This window comes from Chinchilla lanigera, unplaced genomic scaffold (assembly GCF_000276665.1).
Source record: "Chinchilla lanigera isolate Chin_1 unplaced genomic scaffold, ChiLan1.0 scaffold00014, whole genome shotgun sequence".
NCBI lineage: Eukaryota > Metazoa > Chordata > Mammalia > Rodentia > Chinchillidae > Chinchilla > Chinchilla lanigera.
In genome coordinates, this window is record NW_004955415.1 from 23,228,927 (window position 1) to 23,250,956 (window position 22,030).

At 38.5% G+C, this 22,030-nt stretch overlaps 1 protein-coding gene across 4 annotated transcripts in view; it reads left to right on the top strand.

Moving 5' to 3' along the window:
• Ndufaf5 (NADH dehydrogenase (ubiquinone) complex I, assembly factor 5) overlaps positions 1–22,030 on the top strand; it is a 42,465-nt gene that overhangs the window by 7,843 nt on the left and 12,592 nt on the right. For all 4 annotated transcript variants that reach the window (XR_001233234.1, XM_013512338.1, XM_013512337.1 and 1 more), the window contains exons 4-8: positions 3,481–3,528; positions 4,466–4,569; positions 7,568–7,607; positions 10,409–10,606; positions 12,977–13,037. Coding sequence is in view for 3 of the 4 variants with exons in the window: in XM_013512338.1 (XP_013367792.1) it covers positions 3,481–3,528; positions 4,466–4,569; positions 7,568–7,607; positions 10,409–10,606; positions 12,977–13,037 (451 nt within the window). In the remaining variant the exon portion in view is untranslated. The remainder of the gene's footprint in view (positions 1–3,480; positions 3,529–4,465; positions 4,570–7,567; positions 7,608–10,408; positions 10,607–12,976; positions 13,038–22,030) is intronic.

The window sequence follows — 22,030 nt, forward strand, 5'->3', positions numbered from 1 at the left end:
GCCTGTCACTGAGGATGTCTGCAGTTCTTTTTGGAAGAACCTCTAGTATGGTTCCTTACTTTAAGCATTTCTTCCTGGCTCCAGTGCAGGTCCCTCAGCCTTCTTGCATGGATCCTTTTTCCTGCCTGTGCAGATATTCTAGCTTCCACCACTGACCTTTGGGCCTTCCCAGTGCAGATCCCTGATACAGACTTGCATGAGACATTGTCATGGGCTGTACGCCTCCAGCTAGACTCTAGGAGAACATTGCCATGGAGTGTAGGTCTTCATCTGGACTTGTTTTTTTTTGTTTTTGTTTTTTTTTCTCCGGTACCAAGAAGAACTCACGACCTTGTGCTTGCCAGGCAGGCGCTGTATCTGGGCTAAATCCCCAGCCCTCTTCATCTGGACTTGTGCAGGACATTGCCTTGGGATTCAGGCCCTCAACTGGATTCTTTGGGTCTCTATTGTGTGGACAGATTGCTTGCACTCTTCTGCATTTTCTTTTTGGGTGAATGTTATAAAATAATCCTGTAAGTTATGTGTCCTGTATTAAATCTGTTACCTTGCAAACCCTAACTGCAGTGTGCCCCCACTCTTTACTAGTTGCCATAGCATTGATTAGTCCCAGTATATTTTTGTTTGATGTCTGCCTTCTCTTACTGGACTTGCTCATTTTTATTCATTATTAAATTCCTAAGAACACAAAATTAAGATTTATTAAATGATTAATATGTGAGTAAATGCAAGATAACTTTAAAGTTACGACTTCAGTGACTGGGAAAAGTTGGGATGCAGTAGGACAAGGAACAAGGGATGTTTTCTCTTTTATTTATTTATTTTATTTATTTATTTTTTTTGGTTTTTCTCTGGTACCGGGAATTGAACTCACAACCTTGCACTTGCCAGGCAGGTGCTGTGCCACTGAGCTAAATCCCCAGCCCCTGTTTTCTCTTTTAGATGGTTGAGTTTAAAGTCAGGAATATATTAGTATTAATATCGGCAAGATAGATGGAAATGGGGAATGGGAATTGGAGTGTTGAGGTTAAGAGCATTGACTTGAAGTTTTACAGATCAGGGTTCAAACTTTCAGTCTTGTCATTTGCTTCTGTGTACTCTTGGACCAGTTATCCCACCCTTCCATACCTCAATTTCTGTAAAATGTGAGCAGGAATACCTACTTCAAAAGAATGGCAAAAGGATTGAGACAAGGTAAATCTGGCAAAGTACAAATTATAATTCTTATTTGGAAATCATTGTCAGAGATGACAACCAAAGCCATATGAATTGGTAAGCTGTCTAAAGCAGTAATACAGAAAAGACATTTTCTGTATTATTAAAACATAGTTACATTTAGGGGTGAGAGAATAAGGAGGCTGCCAGGTATAGTAAGACAGGTATTATCTTAGGAAGGTTTTAGCCTTCTCTTTTTTCTTTGTGGTGTTGAGGGGGTCAAACTCAAGACTAGGCAAGTGCTCTCTGAAGTGCCCTCCTCAGTGGTTATAAAAAGCAGAAATCCTTTAAAGCCAAACACAGGTACATTTGTTGCATAGAGGTTCTTATGTAACTGAGGGGTCTGGAAGTACAGCAGGTCTCACAAGGGATGGGACTTAGAAAACTCATTGTGAAGATTCTCTTGGCTCACGTGTTTTCTGTGATTACAGGGATGTTATATAGCTGCCTTCATTTTTTTTCTTTCTAGTGACTATTGCTAGTCTTCACTGGTATGTGTGGCTCTAATACAAATATTACACTCAGTGGAGTGCTAATGCTAGCTCAGATCAGCTCATGAGAACTCAGTGTTAATCTCTTCCCCTGTTCTGTAGTCAGTGACGTTGTGTGGATACAGTAAAATCAGCCATGATGGGAGTATTTACACCATGGAAAACGGTACAAAGAAATTCCCTGCCAGGAATCAGTTATTAAATATAAAATAGTACACCACTGTCTCAACTCTGAAGTCTACATGTTCTAACTCAGGGACCACTGTCCCCCTCTTTGAATCTCTTCATTTAGATTTTCAAGTGGGAGACAGATACTCTTTTTGACCTAATTCTTTACCCCTCAGGGTGTGTGCTGCCGCCGGCTGGTGAAAGCCAACTGTGCCTGTCTCTGCCCAGCTCTGCACCTAGCAGCATCATGTTGGTAGCCTGCTACCTACCATTATTGAGTAGCACACCATGGAAGTCACCAAATAGTCCGCCCTTTTTTAGGAGCTTGTCCTTAAACATTTATCCGCAGTTGACCTCAGGTAGTCAGTGGTGATTGTATCCAGTGGTAGGACTCAGTGGTATGGTATACCCTTGCTAAGTTGTGAGCAGCGAGGAGCAGATACGAATGAATTAAGAGAGATCAGCTTTTCTAATAGAGAAGAGCAAGAATAGAAGGCACTGAAGAAGTTTCTAGTAGAGGTTAAAAAGTGCTGTGCTTCAAACTGTTGCGCTGTGCCTGCCTTTAATCCCAACTACTTAGAAGGCTGGGGCAGAAGGATGGGCAACTTAGTGAGACCGTGTCTCCAGATTTAAAAAGGTCCAAGAATTTAACTTACTGGTAGAGTGTACCTGGTATACGTAGTATGCACAAGGGCCTGGGCTCCATCCCCCAGTACCACGAACAAAACAAAGTAAAATAAAACAAAAACATCTCTGTGCTTTAAGGAGGTTGAGTGAGACAGCACTGAAAGCAGTGAGAACAGACTGCTATGTTCCCACTTAGACAGTTAGCGACCTCTAGAAATAGCTTTGGGAGGGAAGAAAGATTATGAAGAGTTTCAACAAGGACCTCAGTGTGTAGGTTCTTGGATTATAAACCAGACAACTGGAATGTGCTTCAAGATGAGATATTTTGGGAGGTTTGGGAGGTTTATGCATGTTGTAAGTAGAGAGAAAGAGACCAGAAGTGTTTGAAGATTGTCAGAGGTGGAGATAGGGGGAGCAGGATCCTGAAAGAGCCAAGTGGAAAGTGGTAATTTGGGACAGAAATAAACAGTACCCTTTCTTCTTGAGAGGGAGAGAGGATAGATAAAACAAGGGAAATAAAACCCATAAACCCCATCCCTACATCTCTGTGTGCTAAGTCTTTACACTTTGTAAACACTTTGAATGAATAATTGAAAGCAGGAAACCCATACAAGAAGGGCCTTTGGGGCACAAGAGTGTAAAAACTAGCTCTCAGCTCATTAAATCAAGGAAAAGTTACCGTAGAAGCCCTCACTCAGTGCAGTAAAGGGTGATAGTGTTCACATTTGTATTTTGTTTTATTAACTGAAGTTAAATACTTTAAATATAGTTAGCTGCATATGTTTAAACCTGTGTAATTTATTCTGTATTATGTACTATACTAGTGTAATAGAGGAAAAGACTTACAGAGCTGAAAACCAATCTATAGGTAGCCCTTTCTCCTTTAGAAATTTTAACAATTATTTGTTTTAGTTTATTAATATTGCATTTATATATTTGCTTGTTTTGTGGCATCTGATCAGCTTTAATAATTCCTTTTCAGGAAACCATTGGAAAGTTTTTCCAAACAGACATTGCAGAACATGCTTTGGTAGGTGACTTTTTAACATTGTTGGTTTCTGATCTCCTGGTTTTTTAGTTATTTCCTTCACAATGAAAATAGCTCTCTTTTTTCCCTCTGACTATGCATGTAACACACATGAAGAAAAATTATATAGTGCAGGAAATGTAAAGGAGAAAGGAAAAACTACCCCAGCCCTGCCACCCAGAGACAGCCACTGTTGAAGCTTGGTGTTTACCTTCGCAGATATACAACTATCCTCTCTCCCAGTGTTCTATGAACAATATTAGGCTAGCATCCTATTTTTTTACAGGATGTCATTCCTGTTAGTGAATATTGTGTATATATCTTTTTAAGTGATTACATAGTTCTCCACTATATTGAATGTTACTAGTTTAGCTAGATAGCTAAAACTGTCTTATGGCTACTGATTTTGTTAGTTTTAAAAATAGTTTTGTGACATAATGTGTACCTTCTCTGTTGACTTTAGCTTTCACCCACTCTTATGCTAGGTTGTTTTAAGAGCTTGTTTTTTAGGGATATCCTTCATCATGTGTACTGTAAACGTATTGCCCAGTTTATGTGTTACATTTTTTATTGCTTTTATAGTTTCTAGCTTTTAAGTGATGTTAATGCAGAGTTGTTTTTTTTTTTTTTAAATCTGAAAGTATAAAAGTGTTCATCCATATTATTATCTAGTATTTTATGGCTTTAGGTATTCCACCAAAACATTCAGCTTTCTGAGATTTGTTTTGGTGTAAGGTGGATGCACAGTTAACCAGTTTTTCTGGTTGAGCTTAAGTGCCATTTAAGAAAGTTCTTTTGAGTACCTTCTGTATACTACATTTTGTTATTGTTTGGATGGGAACTGCCAAATGAACATAAATTAGGCAGTAACACTGATTTAAAGTTAATAATGGAGACTATATAAATATGCTTCTTATTCCTTTTTTTTTTTAATCATTAGAAAAATTCCCTAGAAACAGAAATTCCTACTGTCAGTGTTTTAGCTGATGAAGAATTCCTTCCCTTTCAAGAAAATACATTTGACCTGGTGGTTAGCAGCTTAAGGTTGGTAATCTACTTGTACTTTAAAAAATACATGTGTTATAAATAGGTAATTTATGCTGTAAAGTTTTACAAGGTTAAAAGAATAGATAACTATAAATTCTTAATAATTTTTTTTAAAAGTCATACAACAAGTTATTTTGTAAACTGGGTTTCTCTGGGAAAGAATTACTGATCCAGGACTTTCTCAGGAGATAATATATTTATCCCCAACTTTCTACAGTTCACCTGCATTAGAAGGGGTTTTCTCCCCAATATAACTCAGTATTTTGGAATTGATACTGATAGAGGCAGGAGTTTGAGAGGATACTGGCTCCAGTATTCAAGTGTTAGATCAGTATTTTTTTCAAACTCAGGACCTTATGCTTGCCAGGCAGGTGCTGTGCTGCTGAGATCACTGCTGGCCCTGTTAGATCACTGTAAAGTCATTTGGCAAATAGGGGAACAGCTAGTGATTCTTTCAACTTTAATTCTTCTACATGGAAATATAGTCCTCAAATTACTTCTATCCCTTCATATTTTCTACCACATCCCTTTACATTTATTACATGAGCATGTGCCATAAATATTTATTTAGTAGATAATAATATGTGAGGCACTGAGCTAGATGCTTTGAGATAATACAAACATGAATTCAGAGAAGGATTCTATCCTTAAAGAACTACATCTAATGGAGAAAATATTCTCTGTGGCATCTTATTTTTGCTCTTTCTTATAGATGACTTTCTTTTAAAGGTTTACTGTGCTCCTCATATCCAGTTCATCCTTTTTGTTAACTGTGTTTAAGGTGAACAATATCATAGTGTGTCCAGGACTTTGCCAGTTTTAGCACTGAAAATCATCTGTTTATCAGAAAACCTCTTAGTCCCAGGCAAACTGGGAGAGTTGGTCACCGTTGGTGTTTTCTTTAGTGAACTTGTGATTTCTTCCGTGCCTCACTATAAATGCTGAACAAATTTTAAAAAGTATTCATGTTCCATTGTGAAATGGAACACAGCCAGAGTCTTGCTCTAAAGGAAAGAGCCCTGGGAGAGAGTCAGAACATAGGTTTCAACTGTAGCTCATCTGCTTGCTGTTTGCAAATAACTAAGTCTGTTGCTTTCAGTTTCTTCATATGATGATCTCTTTAGTTTCTAAATTGTTCAATAAAATTGTTGGAAAGCATTATGAAGGATCAATGTGAACTTAACACAGTATGGTTTAAAATGAATATTTAATTTTGTCCCTGAAACCAGCATAAAAGGATGCCAACTCGGTCAGGAGAATGACTGCACAGAGGGTATGGTTCTTGCCTTCATATGTGACCATATTCTGGGAGAAAGTAAATAGGGTTAAAGGAAACTGGAGTAGGGTTTAAAGGAAATTCAGTAAGTATAGAGGAATCTGACTTTAGTTTTTCTCATCATCTTTAAAAATACTGGCTAGATGGGTCAGTTAGCTCAGTTGGTTAGAGCATGGTGCTGATAAAATTGTGGGATATTCTATCCACCTATCAGAATGATCAAAATCCAGAGCAGTGATAACAAATGCTGTCAAGGATGTGGAACAATAAGAACTCTCATTTATTGCTGTTGGAAATGCAAAATGGTATAGGCACTTTGGAAGACAACCCTGATTTCCTACAAATGTAAAAATACTTCTACCATATGACCCAAAAATTATGCTCTAGGGTTTACTCAAAGAGATGACAACTGATTTCTCCACAGAAACTTGCATACAAATGATTATAGCTGTTCTATTCATAATTATCAAAACTTGGAAGGAACTATGATGTCCTTCAGTAGATGAGTGGCTAAAGTGTGGCATAGCCAGACTCTGAATATTTGTGCATTAAAAAAGAAGCTGCTGGATCTTGAAAGATTTAGGGAATTTAAGTACAAATTACTAAGTGAAAGAAGCTAATCTGAAAAGGTACATACTTATAATTCCAACTGTAAATGACATTCTGGAAAAGGCAAAACTTTTAAAACATTAAAAATGATCAGTGGTTGCCAGAGGTTATTGGAGAGGGAGGAATAAATAGGCAGAGCCAAGATTTTTAGGGTAGTGAAAGTATTCTGTATGATACTCTAATGGTGATATGTGTCATGTTTGTCCAAACCTATAGAATGTCTAACACCAAGAATGAACACCAATATAAACTACAGATGCTGGATGGTAATGGTGTGTGATGTTATGAGTGTAGGTTCATCAGATGTGACAAATGAGTTAGTCTGGTGAGGAATGTTGATAATGGAGGCTTTGTATATGTAACGATGGGGATATGAAAAAATCTCTGTACTTATCTCTCAATTTTGCTGTTAACCCAAAACTGCTCTGTGTGTATGTGTGTGTGTGTGTAAATCTTAAAAATGAAAAAGCAGAATATTACTACAAAATTCACTAAGCTTTTTGTTTGTTTGGTTTTGGTTTTTTGGAGGCAGGGTCTCACTATGTAGTTCAGGCTGGCCTTTAACTCACTTGTGTAATGTAGGCTGGCCTTGAACTTTCAGCAATGCCCCTACCTTGGCCTCTTCAATGCTAGGATTACAGGCATGTACCACCATGCCCTTAAGTTAAGCTTTTGATGAATGATGCTATTTACCTTTGGAAAATTTTATGTCTGCTGATAATCTTTGTTTTTCCTAGGAAAATAATATTAGCAATAATATGTTTGCTTGGCTTAATTGTTTAATCAGTAAACTTTTGAACATGTCATCAGATACTTATTTTTAGCACAGTCTTTCAGATAAGTTCTCAGGGTACCACTATTTGGATAAAATGCCAAGTAAGAATGATGTTTACTTTAAATAATGAAGAATAATGCTATCAGGTTTTTTACTTAAGCAAAATGTTATACTAACATGGGAGAATTTTGTAGTATGATAGAAGGAATGTTTATTTCAAAATTGTGAAGTCAGTGAATTTTGACATTAGTTTCAGACTTTAATACCTTTTGTGGCTTATTATATGTGATAATTATGTTAATTGAGCTAAAACAAATACTGTTTCTATATTTTAGTTTGCACTGGGTTAATGACCTTCCTCGAGCACTTGAACAGGTGAGAAAACTTATGTTGATTCTATTCTGTATTTATTCATTATTAACAATGTACAGATGTTTCCATTTTCATAAACTATGTATCAGTCTGACAGTTGGAGAACAGAATCAGATCAAGTACTTACCTTTTGTGGGTTGGGTAAACTTGGTACCTTTGGCATGCTAATCTGTACATTGGGTGACTGAGAATTTTAACAAATCTGTTGTGGAGATAAATTTTGCATATTTATGAAAAGCTTAATAACTACACAAAATAATATGGATGTTATAAAGACATTTTCTGTGGGGGATTCTTTCTTTCATTTAATTGCCTATAAACTTTTTGTGGGTAAGAATCTATATTTGTATCTTCTGTATGCCTTATACTTAGAGAGTGCCAGGTAAATATTTGTTTATTGATACTCATCAATGAATCGGAAAGGATAAATAAAAAGCATGTGTTCAAAAGAGAGAAGGAAATCACTCTGACTTGGAGTTGCCTATGAATGCTTTCAGAGGAAAGAATTACAGTACTTGAACCAATTTTTAGAGGGTAGGTGAGATTTGGATTCAGGAGGTACAGTATTCCAGGAAGGCCCAATCACAGCGGGGGTAGGGAGGAACAAGAGCCTCAGCCACAGGAGAGAACAAAAAGAAACCTGTTTGGAGGTTTACTAGCAAGCTGGGAGATGAAGTACATTAGGACCACATAAAGGAAGACTTGGGTGCCCTGCAGGGTTAGGACCTTGGAGTTTATTCTTTGTGCAATTAAGAGCTGCTGGAGAACTTTGAAGAAGAAAGTGATGTAATTAAAAGGCTTGGTGGCAGGATAGCTAGGCCTGTACTATTTCCTGGTTACTGTATTCTATTTTGTGTGTGGTTAAATAACCCTGCAAGATAATCTTCATTTTGTTTCTCAGAAAATTGATGATAGAGAATTTGGTTAAGTTGAAGAAAGATTATTTCGGTGGTCCAAATTTAAGAAAACTCAAATCTAGGTGACAGTGGTAGGAGTAAAAAAAAAGTGGAGAGGTTTCTAGGATTTCTAGAAGAAATAATCAACAGTTTGGTGGCTTCTTAGCTGTAAAGATCAGAGTGGGAGTCAAAACGCACCTTAATGTTTTAAATCCGGAAGCCTGAGGGAATGATTAGTAAAAGTAGGTGGAAAAGAGTAATGATTAGATAGATAGTAGAAAATAAGGATTAATCAAAATAGAGCAAAGGGAAGTTGGTTTAATGATAGATGTTTTGTTTGTGTGGATTCGGGACAGTGAGGGTGGTCAGTTTGCCAAGAGACAAATGTCTGTAAGGTAGCAATAGAAGATGAGTGTGGCATTCTATGAAGATGTCCAGGCTGAAGATAGAGATTGGAAAGTCATGTTTATGAAATTGTAGTTTGCAAGTCCTATGAGGTGGAGAGACTGCACAGACTTGAGGATTAAATCTTAGGTAGTTGGAGTAGTAGAGTTTAATGACAGAAGGAAGTAACACTAAAACAGCATAATGGAAGAAACCAAAGGTTTTATTTATTCTGGTTTGCTTGTATAGTGCTTTGTAATTTCTTGTTAGTATATTAAATATAACTGTAAGACAATGCTTTGATTTAGAAGAGCTTACTGTTATTTGAGTTCTGGTTACCTTTACTATTGTCCTCATTGTTGAAAATAGTCTAAACTAATTACAGATTTTACCAGTAACCTATGGGCCACAGGCCAGTTTTCTTCCTTTTTTTAAAATTTTAATGTTATAATAGCATATATTTTAAAAAACAAGTATTATTATTATACACAATAACTGTGTATTTCATGTATGGACCAAAACAGTTCCTCTTCATTCATGTGGTTTAAGCAAGTCGGAGGTAGACAGACCTGGAAGACCATCACTGAGCAGACATTTGTGATTTTGGAATTCAGTCTGGCCAGTAATTTGCTTTTACATTAGCAATTAAAATTGTTCTTGTTTTAAAGCTGAAAAACTCTTTAAAGAAAATGAGTCTGTTAGGTATTAATGGGTTAATGTTAGGAATCATGATAATTTTTCTGTAGATTAGCTTTTTCTGTATAAAAGGCTAACCCAATTTAGTAGGTTGACACACTTGTTTATTTGGCTCACAATTTTTAGGCTGGCACTTTAAGCTGGACTTAGAAATTCTTTTGGATTTGGCTTGATTTACTCATATGTCTGTAATCAGCTGCCAGAGAGGGAGCTGGCCTCACCTGGGACAGCTGTCTGATCTCATCTTCATGCATCTCTCATCCTCCACCTGGTGAGCTCAGGCCTGTTCACAGCCTGGCACAGGCCTGGTAGCTGGGCAGCGCCCCAGGAGAGCAGGTGGAAGCATGCAAGGCCAGTTGAGGACTGGACTTGACACTGGCATAGTATTAGTTCTGTCACATTCTTTTGGCCAAATTAAGTCAGGGGACCAACCTAGATTTAAAGAGAGGGGACATAGACTTTATTTCTTAATGGGAGTTATAACAAAATGACATTTTAGTAGGTGCAGACACAGGTGTGACTTCTGGAACCTTTCCCAATTAAACTTTTTCTTTCAATATTTTTCTGAATATAAAGTTCTGCCTATTATAAAATTTGAATGCATGGAACATATTCTTATAGATTCTACTATTATTAGGAAGTATATATTTGCCTATAACTACATCATATAGCAGTGGCTTAGATTTCTGGTCATATTAGATGTGATGCATTTACTAAGTTATCTAGTTAATTTGGCAAAATAAGATTAGTAGTCATAAAATATTGATTTAGACACTATTAACATTTATATATATAAAATTTTGAATAGTTTCGTTGTATTTATTACAGATTCATTATGTTTTAAAACCAGATGGAGTATTTGTTGGAGCAATGTTTGGAGGCGACACACTCTATGAACTTCGGTGTTCGTTGCAGTTAGCAGAAACAGAAAGAGAAGGAGGATTTTCTCCACACATTTCTCCTTTTACTGCTGTGAATGACCTAGGACATCTACTTGGGAGAGCTGGCTTTAATACATTGACTGTGGTAACTATGAAAACAATCAAGTAACCCTTTAACTGCACAGTTCACAAATGTCTTTTCATTTTAAAGAAAGTACATGATCCTGCCTTTCTCTTTCCCTAATCTTCTACTCCCAACTCTTTCAAGGAGTAGGCTTCTCAAAGGGAGTCATCTAGAGAGACAGTGATTGCCCTTTTTTACCTCCAAAAGCATAGTCATTCGAAAGGGCTTGTTAGACTCTTGAGAGATCACTAAGTAGACTTTTTACAATTTTCCAAACCCCTTAGGCCTAGAAACATCTCTAAACCTAATTAGAAGAAATTGGAGTTTCTTGATAAAGAAAGCTTCTTTCTTCTTGTTGCATAATTAGAGATGCTAGACTTAAAATAGCTATCTCAGATGATTTAGTGTATGCTTCATAAAATTAACCAACTGAAAAATAGATTGCAATCCTTTCTTGTATTGATAGATAGCAAGGATGTAGACCAACAGAACCCCTCATATTAAAAGAGACCCCCAGGAAAGAAAAGAAACAACTGGCTGGAACACTAGGCTAGAAGTTGAAGACAGCTCTTGAGATTTCTAACCTGTGTCTAGGGTGGACCTTTTAATACACTTTTATTTACTAACTTATTTTTGGATTTTTTTGAGACAGGGTACTTTTGAACACACTTATCCCATAGTTCTTACTACTTTCTGAAGCTGTCCTGGAAGTCCTTTTTTGTGAGTGTCTTTATGAAGTGTGATAAAAAATAGAGTGAATGCTGTTGCCATGTGTCATGCAACAGAAAAGCAGGCTTGTGGAAGCCTTATGGTATGGCCTTATCCACTTTATTCATTGGATCTGGTACCTGGCAACTGCTGGCTCTTCCCTTTCAGAAGGACCATGAAAAGTAAACATGATCATACCATGTTTTTTTTTTTAACTATTTCCTTCTAAACAACATTTATATTTGTTCCAGTTGTTTACCAATATACTATTTCATGTCATTTATTTATTCAGTCTTGTAACAAACAAAGTACTTTCTGTGTGCCAGGCACTGTCCTAAATACTTTGGATATAACAATGAGCAAAATAGGCAGAAATTCCTACCCAATGTTGTTAGATTTATAAACTTTGGAGGAGAGTTCAATAACACTGATGTTGTATGCAGAATTGGTGTTTTCTTCTTCATCTGTACTTTTGAGAACAATTTTCCCCATAGACCAAAATACAAGTGTCATTTAAACCCACATGTACAATGAGGTACATACACTTTTGCTTCTTTAATGTATGTACTTTTTTGCTTTTTTCATTCATACTTTGAAGATCTCCTTCAGACATATATGTGCCTCATATTTTTTCCAGCTATTTCTGTATTTTTTTATTTTAAAGAGAAAAGAACAAAACAAATTAACAAAACAAAGACATAAAACAAAACAAAAACAATAAAGAAACCATAAAATTTCAAAACAAGGTGATAGGAAATCAATAATGGGTTGTTGTATTACATATTGTTATCTTTAGTTATTCAGATAACCAGATATAGCCATGTAAAGTTGATCAAGCAATTAAACATTAACTGTTCCTTTCAATAAACCAATAGAAATTAGTAGTACAATTATCTTAATTATCTTTGTGTGTGCGTGTGTGTATATACACATTTTTTGTTTTTAAACAGCTATGGGTTTTCATTGGATAGATATTCTTTATTTCTTTGGTCTTCTATTAATGACATTGTCAAGGAGCACCTGGATATTTGGGGAGCATCAGTGGTTTCTGCCACTGTTACCAATAGCAAATTCCAGCATCAGGCTGCAGAAAGAGGGGCGAGGCATTGTGTAATAGTTTACTAGGGAAATAAGCTCTGTGTGTGTCAGCAGCGTGCGTGTTTCTTAAATAAGCTGTTGGCTGCAAAGTGGAAGTATCTGGGAGATGACTGACTTTGGCTTGGTTTTGGTGCCACATTTTGAGGAAAATTGATGTTGACTGTAGCCAGGAATATGTACTTAGAACATGTAAGGGTCTATAAATTTTATCTGTAAGTCTAGCTTCTCGCCCCAACCCCCGCCAAAAAAACAAATCAAGACAAAATTATAATGACTTTAGAAGAATTTTCAAAGACTTAGAGAGGAGGTGGTTTGTAGAGTAAAGACTAGATTGATTTTTTGTTGTTCCCAAGGATAGAACTAGAACCAACTGATGGAGTTAGGAAGATTTCTCTCATAATGGAGAGTATTTATTCAGCAATTTGAGATCTTAAATCAAGGATAAACCAGATAATATATGTGAAGAATATAACAGAGGTTTCTTGCTTACGATTAGAGATTGGTCTGGGGAATCTTTATAGTCCCTTCTCAGATCTGGATTTTTTATGAATTTTAAGTTGAATATTCCTTTTTCTTTTCAAATAGGACACTGATGAAATTCAAGTTAACTATCCTGGAATGTTTGAACTGATGGAAGATTTACAAGGTAAGAAATTTTTAAGGAATTTTTAGACTCCATTTGAGACGCATTTCCTGAGTCCACCCTATACAAGAATGGGGCTGAGCAGGAGGGAACCATTGGTAAGGACAAAGTAATCTTCAGGGAACTTTATAATTGTAATGGTTGATACACTGTGTCAACTTGAGTTTAGAAGTTTAACTAAGTGACTCAATAGGGGAGCCAAGGTCTTTACTTTGTAAACATTCTCTTCTTATGCAACAAGACAGCATGGAGATTGTGTGAGTGCTACACCTGCCCTGGGAAGGCGGGTAGACTGATCCCTGCTTACAATATAAGGGAGGAAAAGAAGCTTTTTCTCCCCCACTTTTGCTCTTGCTGCTTTTGCTGTCTTGTGCCACCTTCAACTGTTGCCCCTGTGCCCTGCCACCCTGCCTTGGAGCCAGCTGATGGTGGACTGAAACCTCCACAAACTGAACTGAATAAACCTTTCCTTCCTTAACTTTGGGTATTGGGTATTTTGTCTCAGCTGTGAGTCTCACAGTATTTTTAGAAATGTAATCAGGAGTGTGAAGCAGAAGGCACACAGTGCTGTGGCTGCTTCTAGAAGGATAGCAGTTTTTTTGAAGAGTGTGTTTGAGGATGGTAGAACATACTAGTGACTTGTTCCAGCAGCAGGTGACACCTCAGGGGAAATGTCAAGAAAGCAGGTAGTTGGGTGAATTTAGGACTTAGGTTTTCTCAGGGAGATAAATCCTGGTCTGAGAGACTCAAAGAAGTCGTGTTTAAGGAAGAGCCAATGAAGCTATGATGTATTTTGTTTTGTTTTTGTTTTTTTTTGTCTTTTTGAGACAGGGTCTTGCTATGCAGTTCAGGCTGGCCTTTAGCTCACTTTGTAGCCCAGGCTGGTCTTGAACTTGCAACGATCCTCCTGCCTTAGCCTCCCAAGTGCTGGGATTACAGGCATGCGCCACCACGCCCGGCAGCTATGCTGTAAAGAAATGAAGATGAGTTAACTAGATAGAAATGGTGAAGTGAGGCCCAGGCTTCAGCATATTGCAAAGGCCCTGCTGCAAGAAAGAGCATGGCGAGAACTGAAGAAGGACATTTTGGTTAGAGTATCGGGAGGACCATGTTAAGTGATGAAATTGGTGGGTAGTTGGGAGTCATATCATGCAGCAGGACCTTATAGGTCTTGTTGAAATTGTCCTCAAAATGCCCTTTCAACAGTTTAATAGGGGAAAGGAGAAGAGGTCACAATATCAGATTTATGTTTTAGCATGAGTTGGCAGATAAACTGTGTGTGGTGGGGAGGGGTGTTACTGCAGTAAAGCTTGCCACTAGATGGTGTTGGTTTGGTTTAAAGTAATGGCAACGGAGATGTAGAGAAGTGACTGCCTTCCCAAGACATTTAGGTGGGAAATTGGAGTTCTGGCTAGTGGGTTAGATATGGGTAGATACAGAAGTGTTTCAAATTGCTGAGTTTCTAGCCTTTAATTAGATAAATGCTCCCCATACCAACAGGAAACAGTTGAAGATGATCAAACGTTGATATGCTAGGAGAGCTCTTGTGTTTACATTTGAATTTATCTGCTATGAAGTGCTTTTGAAATAGGGATGAGATGGGTAGTGGATTAACTAATGGTCAACTAGTAACATCCAGCTGAACTAATTCAGCATGGTCTGGGGGTGGAAGGTCCATCTGAAGATTGTTGCCAACAGCATAAAAAGAGAACTGGAGGGGAAGATAATATGCTGTTGATTCTCCTGGAGAAGCTTGTGATGCTGGTTTTCCTGGTATGAACTCAGCTGTTCTCATTGTCAGAGGAGATTGGGTCCTTGCTGTTGTGCAGGATGGCTTTAGTTCTTTTCTGGGGAGCTCTGGTCCTTACCTTGAGTGTTGCTTTCTGGCTCCAGTGCAGATCTGCTGGCACAGGTCCTTCATCCTGCCCATGCAGACTTTCTAGCTTCCACCACTGAACTTCGGGCCTTCCCAGTACAGATCCTTGTTATAGACTTGCATGAGGCATTTTCCTGGGCTCTAGGCCTCCAGCTGGACTCATGGAGGACATTGCTATGGGCTCTAGGTCTTCAGTGGGACTTGGGCAGGACATTGTGGTGTGATCCAGGCCCTCTTTGGGTCTCTAGTGGTGCGTGGCTATAATCCCAGCACTCAGAAGACTCAGGCAGTTTGAGTTCAAGGCCATTCTGGGCTATATAGTGAGTTCACTGCCAGCATAAACTGCATAGTAAAACCCTGTCTCAAAAAACAAAAACAACAGTTGTGTCATTTGAGAATAGGCAGTATTCAAAGCAGTTACCTTGAGCAAGAATGTGAAATGGAAAGAAAAAGGAAGTTGTGCCCTGTTGACCCTGTTGAAGCTTACCTTGTAGCAGCTGGCTAGGAGGAGGATGAGCCTGCAGAGACTGAGAGGGAAATACCCAATAGGGTGTTCAGTAGAAACGCCAGAAAAGTAGAGAACTGTCTGAACCAAGGGAAGGAGGGTTTCCAAATGAAAGGTAGCATTCAGCAGCATCAGTACAAACTGAAACAAAAATCTACTGGATTGAAGAACTAGAAGGTTTATGATAACCGTGATAAGATCTGTGGTTGAGTGAGAAAAGTAGACATATTCAGAGTAGGTTAAGGTGTAAGTGGAAGGTAAGGAACTGGAGATAGCAAATATCTGTTCTTTTAGGAAGTTTGGGTGTGAAGAAGAAGTGATAGATGAAAGGGTTACATGTGCCAGATATGATGGCCCACACCTATAATCCCAGCAATCTGGAGGTTGAGGCGTGAGAATCATTGAGTTCAAGACCAACCTATACCATGTAGTGACACCCTGTCTCAAAAAAACTGACCCCCCCCCCCAAGAAAAAAACAAAAATACAACAAAAACAAAAAAAGAAAAAGGTTACAAGTCTCAGGAGGAGAGGAATAGGGGTGAGTTTTTTTAATTCGGGTTTTTTCTAAGACTTGGATATTTAACTGCAGAGTGAAAGAATCCCAGTGCTTTCAAAGACAAGAAGAGTTGATGATGTGAAGTTCCTGAGTAGGTGAAGGGGATGAGATACAAAGGTCAGTGGATGCATGTTTGATAAAGAAAGGGGCACATGTATAGAGAGAAGGGTGGAAGCCTAGTGCTGATAGACGTAGGTGTTTATGTTTGATCACAGAAAGTTCCCATCTCATGGGTCTATTTTCTTTGTCAAATAGGAATACCATATGTTGAGGATGAGGTATCAGAGGTTTGAGATTTGTGTGGAAACAATTTGAAATAGTCATTATAGAGAATGGCAGGTGAATTGATCAGGGAAAGTTAGAGTTGGAAGGATACATTCGAAGTTGGTCAGACACATCAACAGTAGTTGGCAACTCAGGATTGTAAACAAGCAAGCAGATAGTTGAATTAGTTTTGGTAGTGGAGAATGACAAAAAGACAAAAGTAAAACATGACTGCAAGAGTGTAATTGACCTAATAGTTGAAGAATCTCAACTGGGAGGGGAGTGAGCTGGAAGAAATTGGGAGAAAGGAGCTGTGCCAGGCGACCTAGGAGCATCAGAGAATGGGGCTGGCTGAGGATTTAAATGCTGGAAGAACAGGAAGGGGTGGCTGGAACATGGGACATTGGATTGTTTTGGAAGTAACGTGGTACACATCATAACTAGGTCAGGGACCTGTCCCTAGTGCAGAGGCAGCAGTGGAGTGATAAAGAAGTTCATTAGAGATGAGTAAGTTAGACAGTCTTAGAGGTTGAGGAACTTGAAGGTTATTAACACTGAGGTTACCCAGGGTGGTGACAGGACAGGAGCTGCAGAGGAGCCAGCAGCAGCAGCCCTAGTGAAGCAGGCAAGTGCCTTGCCTGAGGGCTGACGGAGAATGGTACAGACGTCAGCAGGACCAGGGTACTAATAGAGCTGGGGGAGCAGTGGCCTGGAAGAAGCTCTGAGGCACAGTGGGGATCGAGGTCCTCCTATCTCCAGAGGAGACGAGAATAAACACTTGCACTTGAGAGGGCTGCTGCAGTAATTTCCTCAGACCTTCAGCCAGCCTTCTTTGTGAGAGTGTGAGGTCCTTCTATTTACTTATTTTTTCTTTTTCACTAATGACACTTTTGGTCAGTGGGATAAACTAGGAGAATTAAAGATGTGCTCTGTGAAACTGAAATTACACGTACCTAGGGAAGTCTTCATCTGGATCCTGAGACAATAGTATGATGATTTAAAACCAGTTTTAGAGCTGGGTGTGGTGATACAGGCCTGTAACCCTAGCACTCAAGGGGCTGAGGCAGGAGGATCGCTGAGTTTGAAGCCAGCCTGGACTACATAGCAAGACCCTATCTTTAAAAAAAAAAAGTTTTATAAAATAACTACCTGGACTTTATTTACAGATTTATAGAGCACTTGTTTCTTTCAGTATTCCTCTTGATTCCTATATCTGCCTTTCCTCCTATGTTACAAGTGAAAACAATTTTAGGCCCAAAGAGAACACTTGATCCTAACAGAGTCAGGCACAACTCACCACTGACTTTTCATCACAAAATCTGTTTCACCCACTCTCCATTTTCCTTAACTGTGGAGCTTCTGTCTGCTTTTCAGGTGGCAGTAGGCAGGGCTGAAAACTTCCCAGTTTAGTCACTTTTCCTAATGAAATACAGGATTGATAGTCTGTTACATACCCAAGATAACAAACGATCAATTAAAAACACACACACAACCTCTTTCCTCAGCTCTTCCCAAGTACTAAGCTCACCCAGATATAATCGCAGAGCCTCTTTCCGTAAAGGCTCCAGAGATGATAGTGAGCAGGGTATTTCTCATTTAGGCTCCAGTGATTTAAAAAAATTGTTCTTCAAATACTGCATTTATTTTTGTTCTGCTCTATAATAAATGCTGTGCGCATGATTCATCTCAAGAACAAAAAGACTGGAAATTAGACCTATCATTTGGAAAAGGTTACTGCCCACTGATTTAAAAATACAGTACCTTATGTTCAGTGCAGTTCTGAGTTTCTCTAATATTTTAATTTTACAGGTGAGCAAATTGAAGCATCAGGAAATATTCCTTCTGTGGTGACAGTAAATCTGGATTTATAATTTGAGAGACCTGTGCTGCATACTTTATAATATGTGGGTTTCTTTGACAATTGAAGTTAGAGAACATGTTCAGTAATGTGCCCTAGTCTTAAAGACAACCAGCAAATAACAGAACTCCTCTAGCTTCCCAGGAGATTTCCTGGGGCCCATCCCACGTGGTAACTATCCCCTCTTCCCCCTAAGGGTTTCAAATAGTTCTTGTGTTTGGAGGAACTACGCCTACTATGTACCTTTAAGAAACTTTGCCGGTTCTTCTCTTATTTTTACTATAAGGCCTTTTCCAGAAATTATGCACTTTAGTCGTTAGTGTCTCTCATCTGTGGGAAGATAAAGAGTAATTAACTAATGATAACTTGTAAAAGCGATATTTAACAAGCTAGATAGAAAGAGTAACTGGTTGATTTTGTATTCATTCACTTAGCATTTACTGAGCATTTATCATGTGCCAACCACTGAACTATGTATTGAAAATACATAGTTCTTAATTTCAGGGTGCTGATGTCCTAGGAGGAGTAGACCCACAGATATAGACAGATAAGCCTTCAACAGGAAAGTAACAGAAACATAAGAAAGAAAGCCCCCAGATCTGTTCAGGGTGTTAGGGAACTTTGTAGAAGCAGCCGCTCCTAAGTTAAAATGAGTTTTCCAGGAGAATGAAGAGGGTGGGAGCAGGTTTAGGGGAGCTGGGCTTTGTATTCTGCACAGAAGACACAGCCTGTATAAAATCATGGAGGCCTCAGAGTATAGAGTATGCATGTCCTTCACTGTCTTGATGTAAGAACTGTACAGTATCTCAGTATGTAGCATAGGGAGAGAGGAGAAATGGTGGAAGATTAGAGGTGAAGTTTTCATGGGGGAGGAAGATTCGCATTAGTGTATTAGAAAGCTCATTCTGCAGCGTTATTTGTAATCCATGAAGAAGGTTGGACCAGAGGTGGCATGGTTAATTTGTCTTGTTATATATGAGGAAACCGAGCCACAGAGAAAAGAAACTTACCCAAAATGGTGTAGTCAGTAAGTAGTATAGGTGGCCTGATTCGTATTCTCATACCTCAACTACTGTACTGTGGATAAAGCCACAGGCACAGGTGAGGGGAAGAGTGGTCTTGGGGAACTGAAAGAACTTGAGTCTGCCAGGTGTGCTGCTTTACCGACTGGAAAATGCTGTTTCTTCCAGGTGGTATTTTTCTTTGTGTCACTGTCTCTCCTTAGTGGTTGGGGTGTGTCTCATTTAAGCTGCCATTATTATTAATTCACAGAAAAAGTCCAGAATGTTCACCTAATTTTACAAAAAGTTGCTTGTCAGCTGATGAATGCATGAGAAGTTTTCAAGGCTTTCACAGTGGTTTTAAGCTAAGTTCAGGTTTTTTGTTTACTTTTATTTTTGGTTTTTCTCTGGTACCAGAAACCGAACTCACGACCTTGTGCTTGCCAGGCAGGCGCATTGCCGCTGAGCTAAATCCCCAGCCCTTAAGTTCAGGTTTTTTTAGGCAATACTCAGTATTGTCCCTAGCAAACCACATTAAGGTTTTGTTGGGTTTTTTTTTAATAAGCAATTGAATTTAACCTTGAGACACTGTGAGAGTCTCAAGCAGTTACCTGCTGACCAAATTCTTCTCTCATTCTAAAGCCCAGAAAGTCCAGAATGAATCCAAAGTCACAAGTGTTTTTTCCTAAGTGGTCTTCAGAAAAACTTCACCTTTACAGTGAAGTATTATTCCATTTTAAAGACAATAAAATTGAGCTTAATGGAGACTAAGCCACTTTGTGCCAGGTAACATAAGATCGTGATCCAAAAGTTCAGTTCTTTTCATCACTGCGTGGTGCTGCCATGATGGGGGGTTAGATGGCAACGGGCTGCTGCTGGGATGAAAGAGCGGGCCTTGGCAGCAACAGTTACTGCCAGTGCTGTCCAGCAGAGCTCGTGCACTTCTCTGGGGCTGACATCAGTCAGAACTGCAGAGAGAGCATATGCCAAGTAATCTTCACTAGTATATCTACTGCCAACTGGTTAGAAGGGATTTTAGGATGTCTAGTACATGAGGTGTTTATTTTCATTAGCGTTAAATCTGATTTCCACTGGTGTTATCCATATCTAATATGTGAGTAAGCCCAGGGCAATGTGAAGTTGAGCAGAAACAAAAGCACCATGTCCTTTATCAGTAATAGACTCTTCTAGCATGAGTCCCACTTTACTTTTCGTCTCCATGCAGTTGATAGTCACTGTGCAGGAGAGTGTTTTTAAATTCAACTAGGCAGTGGGTCTTAAATAGCACCAGAAGCTTGTAGAGTTCATCTTGTCTGGTTATTTTTTTTTTTAAAGAGACAAAAAAATAAAACAAAATTTCAAAACAAGATAATAGGAGGTTAACAATTATCTTTAAGTGACTCAGAGTACAAAATATTGGCATTTAATTTTCCAAACAATATTAGCACAAACGTTTTTTCAGTCAACTAAGAGAAATTACTAGTATAGCTATCTTAACTACCTTTTACATATATAGTATTGTATTAGTAGTATAGCTATTTTAACTAGCTTATATGTAGAAGATACGATGTTTTGGGGGTTTTCCTTCCTTTTCTCCATTCCTCCATCCCAGTTTCTTCTTCCTTTTGAAGTTTCTTCCAGTTTTACAATATCGTACGTTTTAGATCTTGTTTACTCTTTCGCTTGCTCACATTAGAGAAACAACATGATGTTTACACATGTGCATCTGGTTTATTTCATTTATGAGTATGGTTTTGGATCTGTTTACCTATAAAAGTTTCCAGTTTATCCTCCTTTTTTTGTGTATGTGTGTCTTTTTCAGACAGGGTTTCCCTAAGCAGTTCAGCCTGGCCTTGAGCTCACTTTGTAGCCCAGGCTGGTCTCAAACTTGCAGTGATCTTCCTACCTCAGCCTCCTGAGTGCTGGGATTGCATGTGTGTGTCACCATGCCTGGCGACTAGTTTATCCTTCTTTATGGCTGAGTAGTACTCCGTGTATGAAAAGACCACATCTTTTTTGTCCATTCCTTGGTTGATGGGCATTTGCATTGTTTCCAAGACCTAGCTATTACAGATTGTGCTGTTGCACATACATCACTGTGATACAGTGTTTTTAATTCTTCTGGGAAGATACCTACAAGGGGAATAGCTGGGTCAAATGGGACCTCCAATCCTAGTTTTTTTAAGAATCGCCATACTAATTTCCACAGTGGTTGCACCAGTCTACACTCCCACCAACAGTGGAGAAGGGTACCTTTTTCCCCACACCCCCTCCAGCATTTGTTGTTGGTTGATTTCTTGATGATAGTCATTCTTTTTGGGCTGAGATGGAATTTAGTGTTGTTTTAATTTGCATGTGAGGAATGACAGTAATGTTGAACATTTTTTCATATATTTATTTGCTGTTTGTGTGTCTTCATCTGAGAGGTGTGTATTCATCTCAGATGCCCATTTTTGGATTGGGTATTTAAATTTGGGAGGTCTGATTTTTTTGAGTTCTTTATGTTTGTGATAGTCATCCTTTGTCTGAGGTACAACTGGCAAACATTTTTTCTCACATTGTGGGTTATTTCTTCACTCTGTGGGTGATTTCCCTTTCTGTGCAAAAGCTTTTTAATAAGATGAGGTCCCAGTTGTTGACTGTTTGTGATAGTTCCTGTGTGATCAGGGTTTTATTCAGAAAGTCTTTGCCTACACTGATGTCTTCAAGAGTTTTACCTGTTGTATCTTCCTGTAGATTTAATGTTTCAGTTTTAATATTTAGTTCTCTGATCCATTTTGACTTTAGTTTAGTACATGGTGAAAGATATGGATCCAATTTTAATCTTCAGCATTTGCAGAGCTAGTTTTTCAAGCACCATTTGTGAAAGAGGCTATCTTTCTTCCAGTAAATATGTTTGCCACCTTTGTCAAAGATAAGGTGGCTGACTGTGACT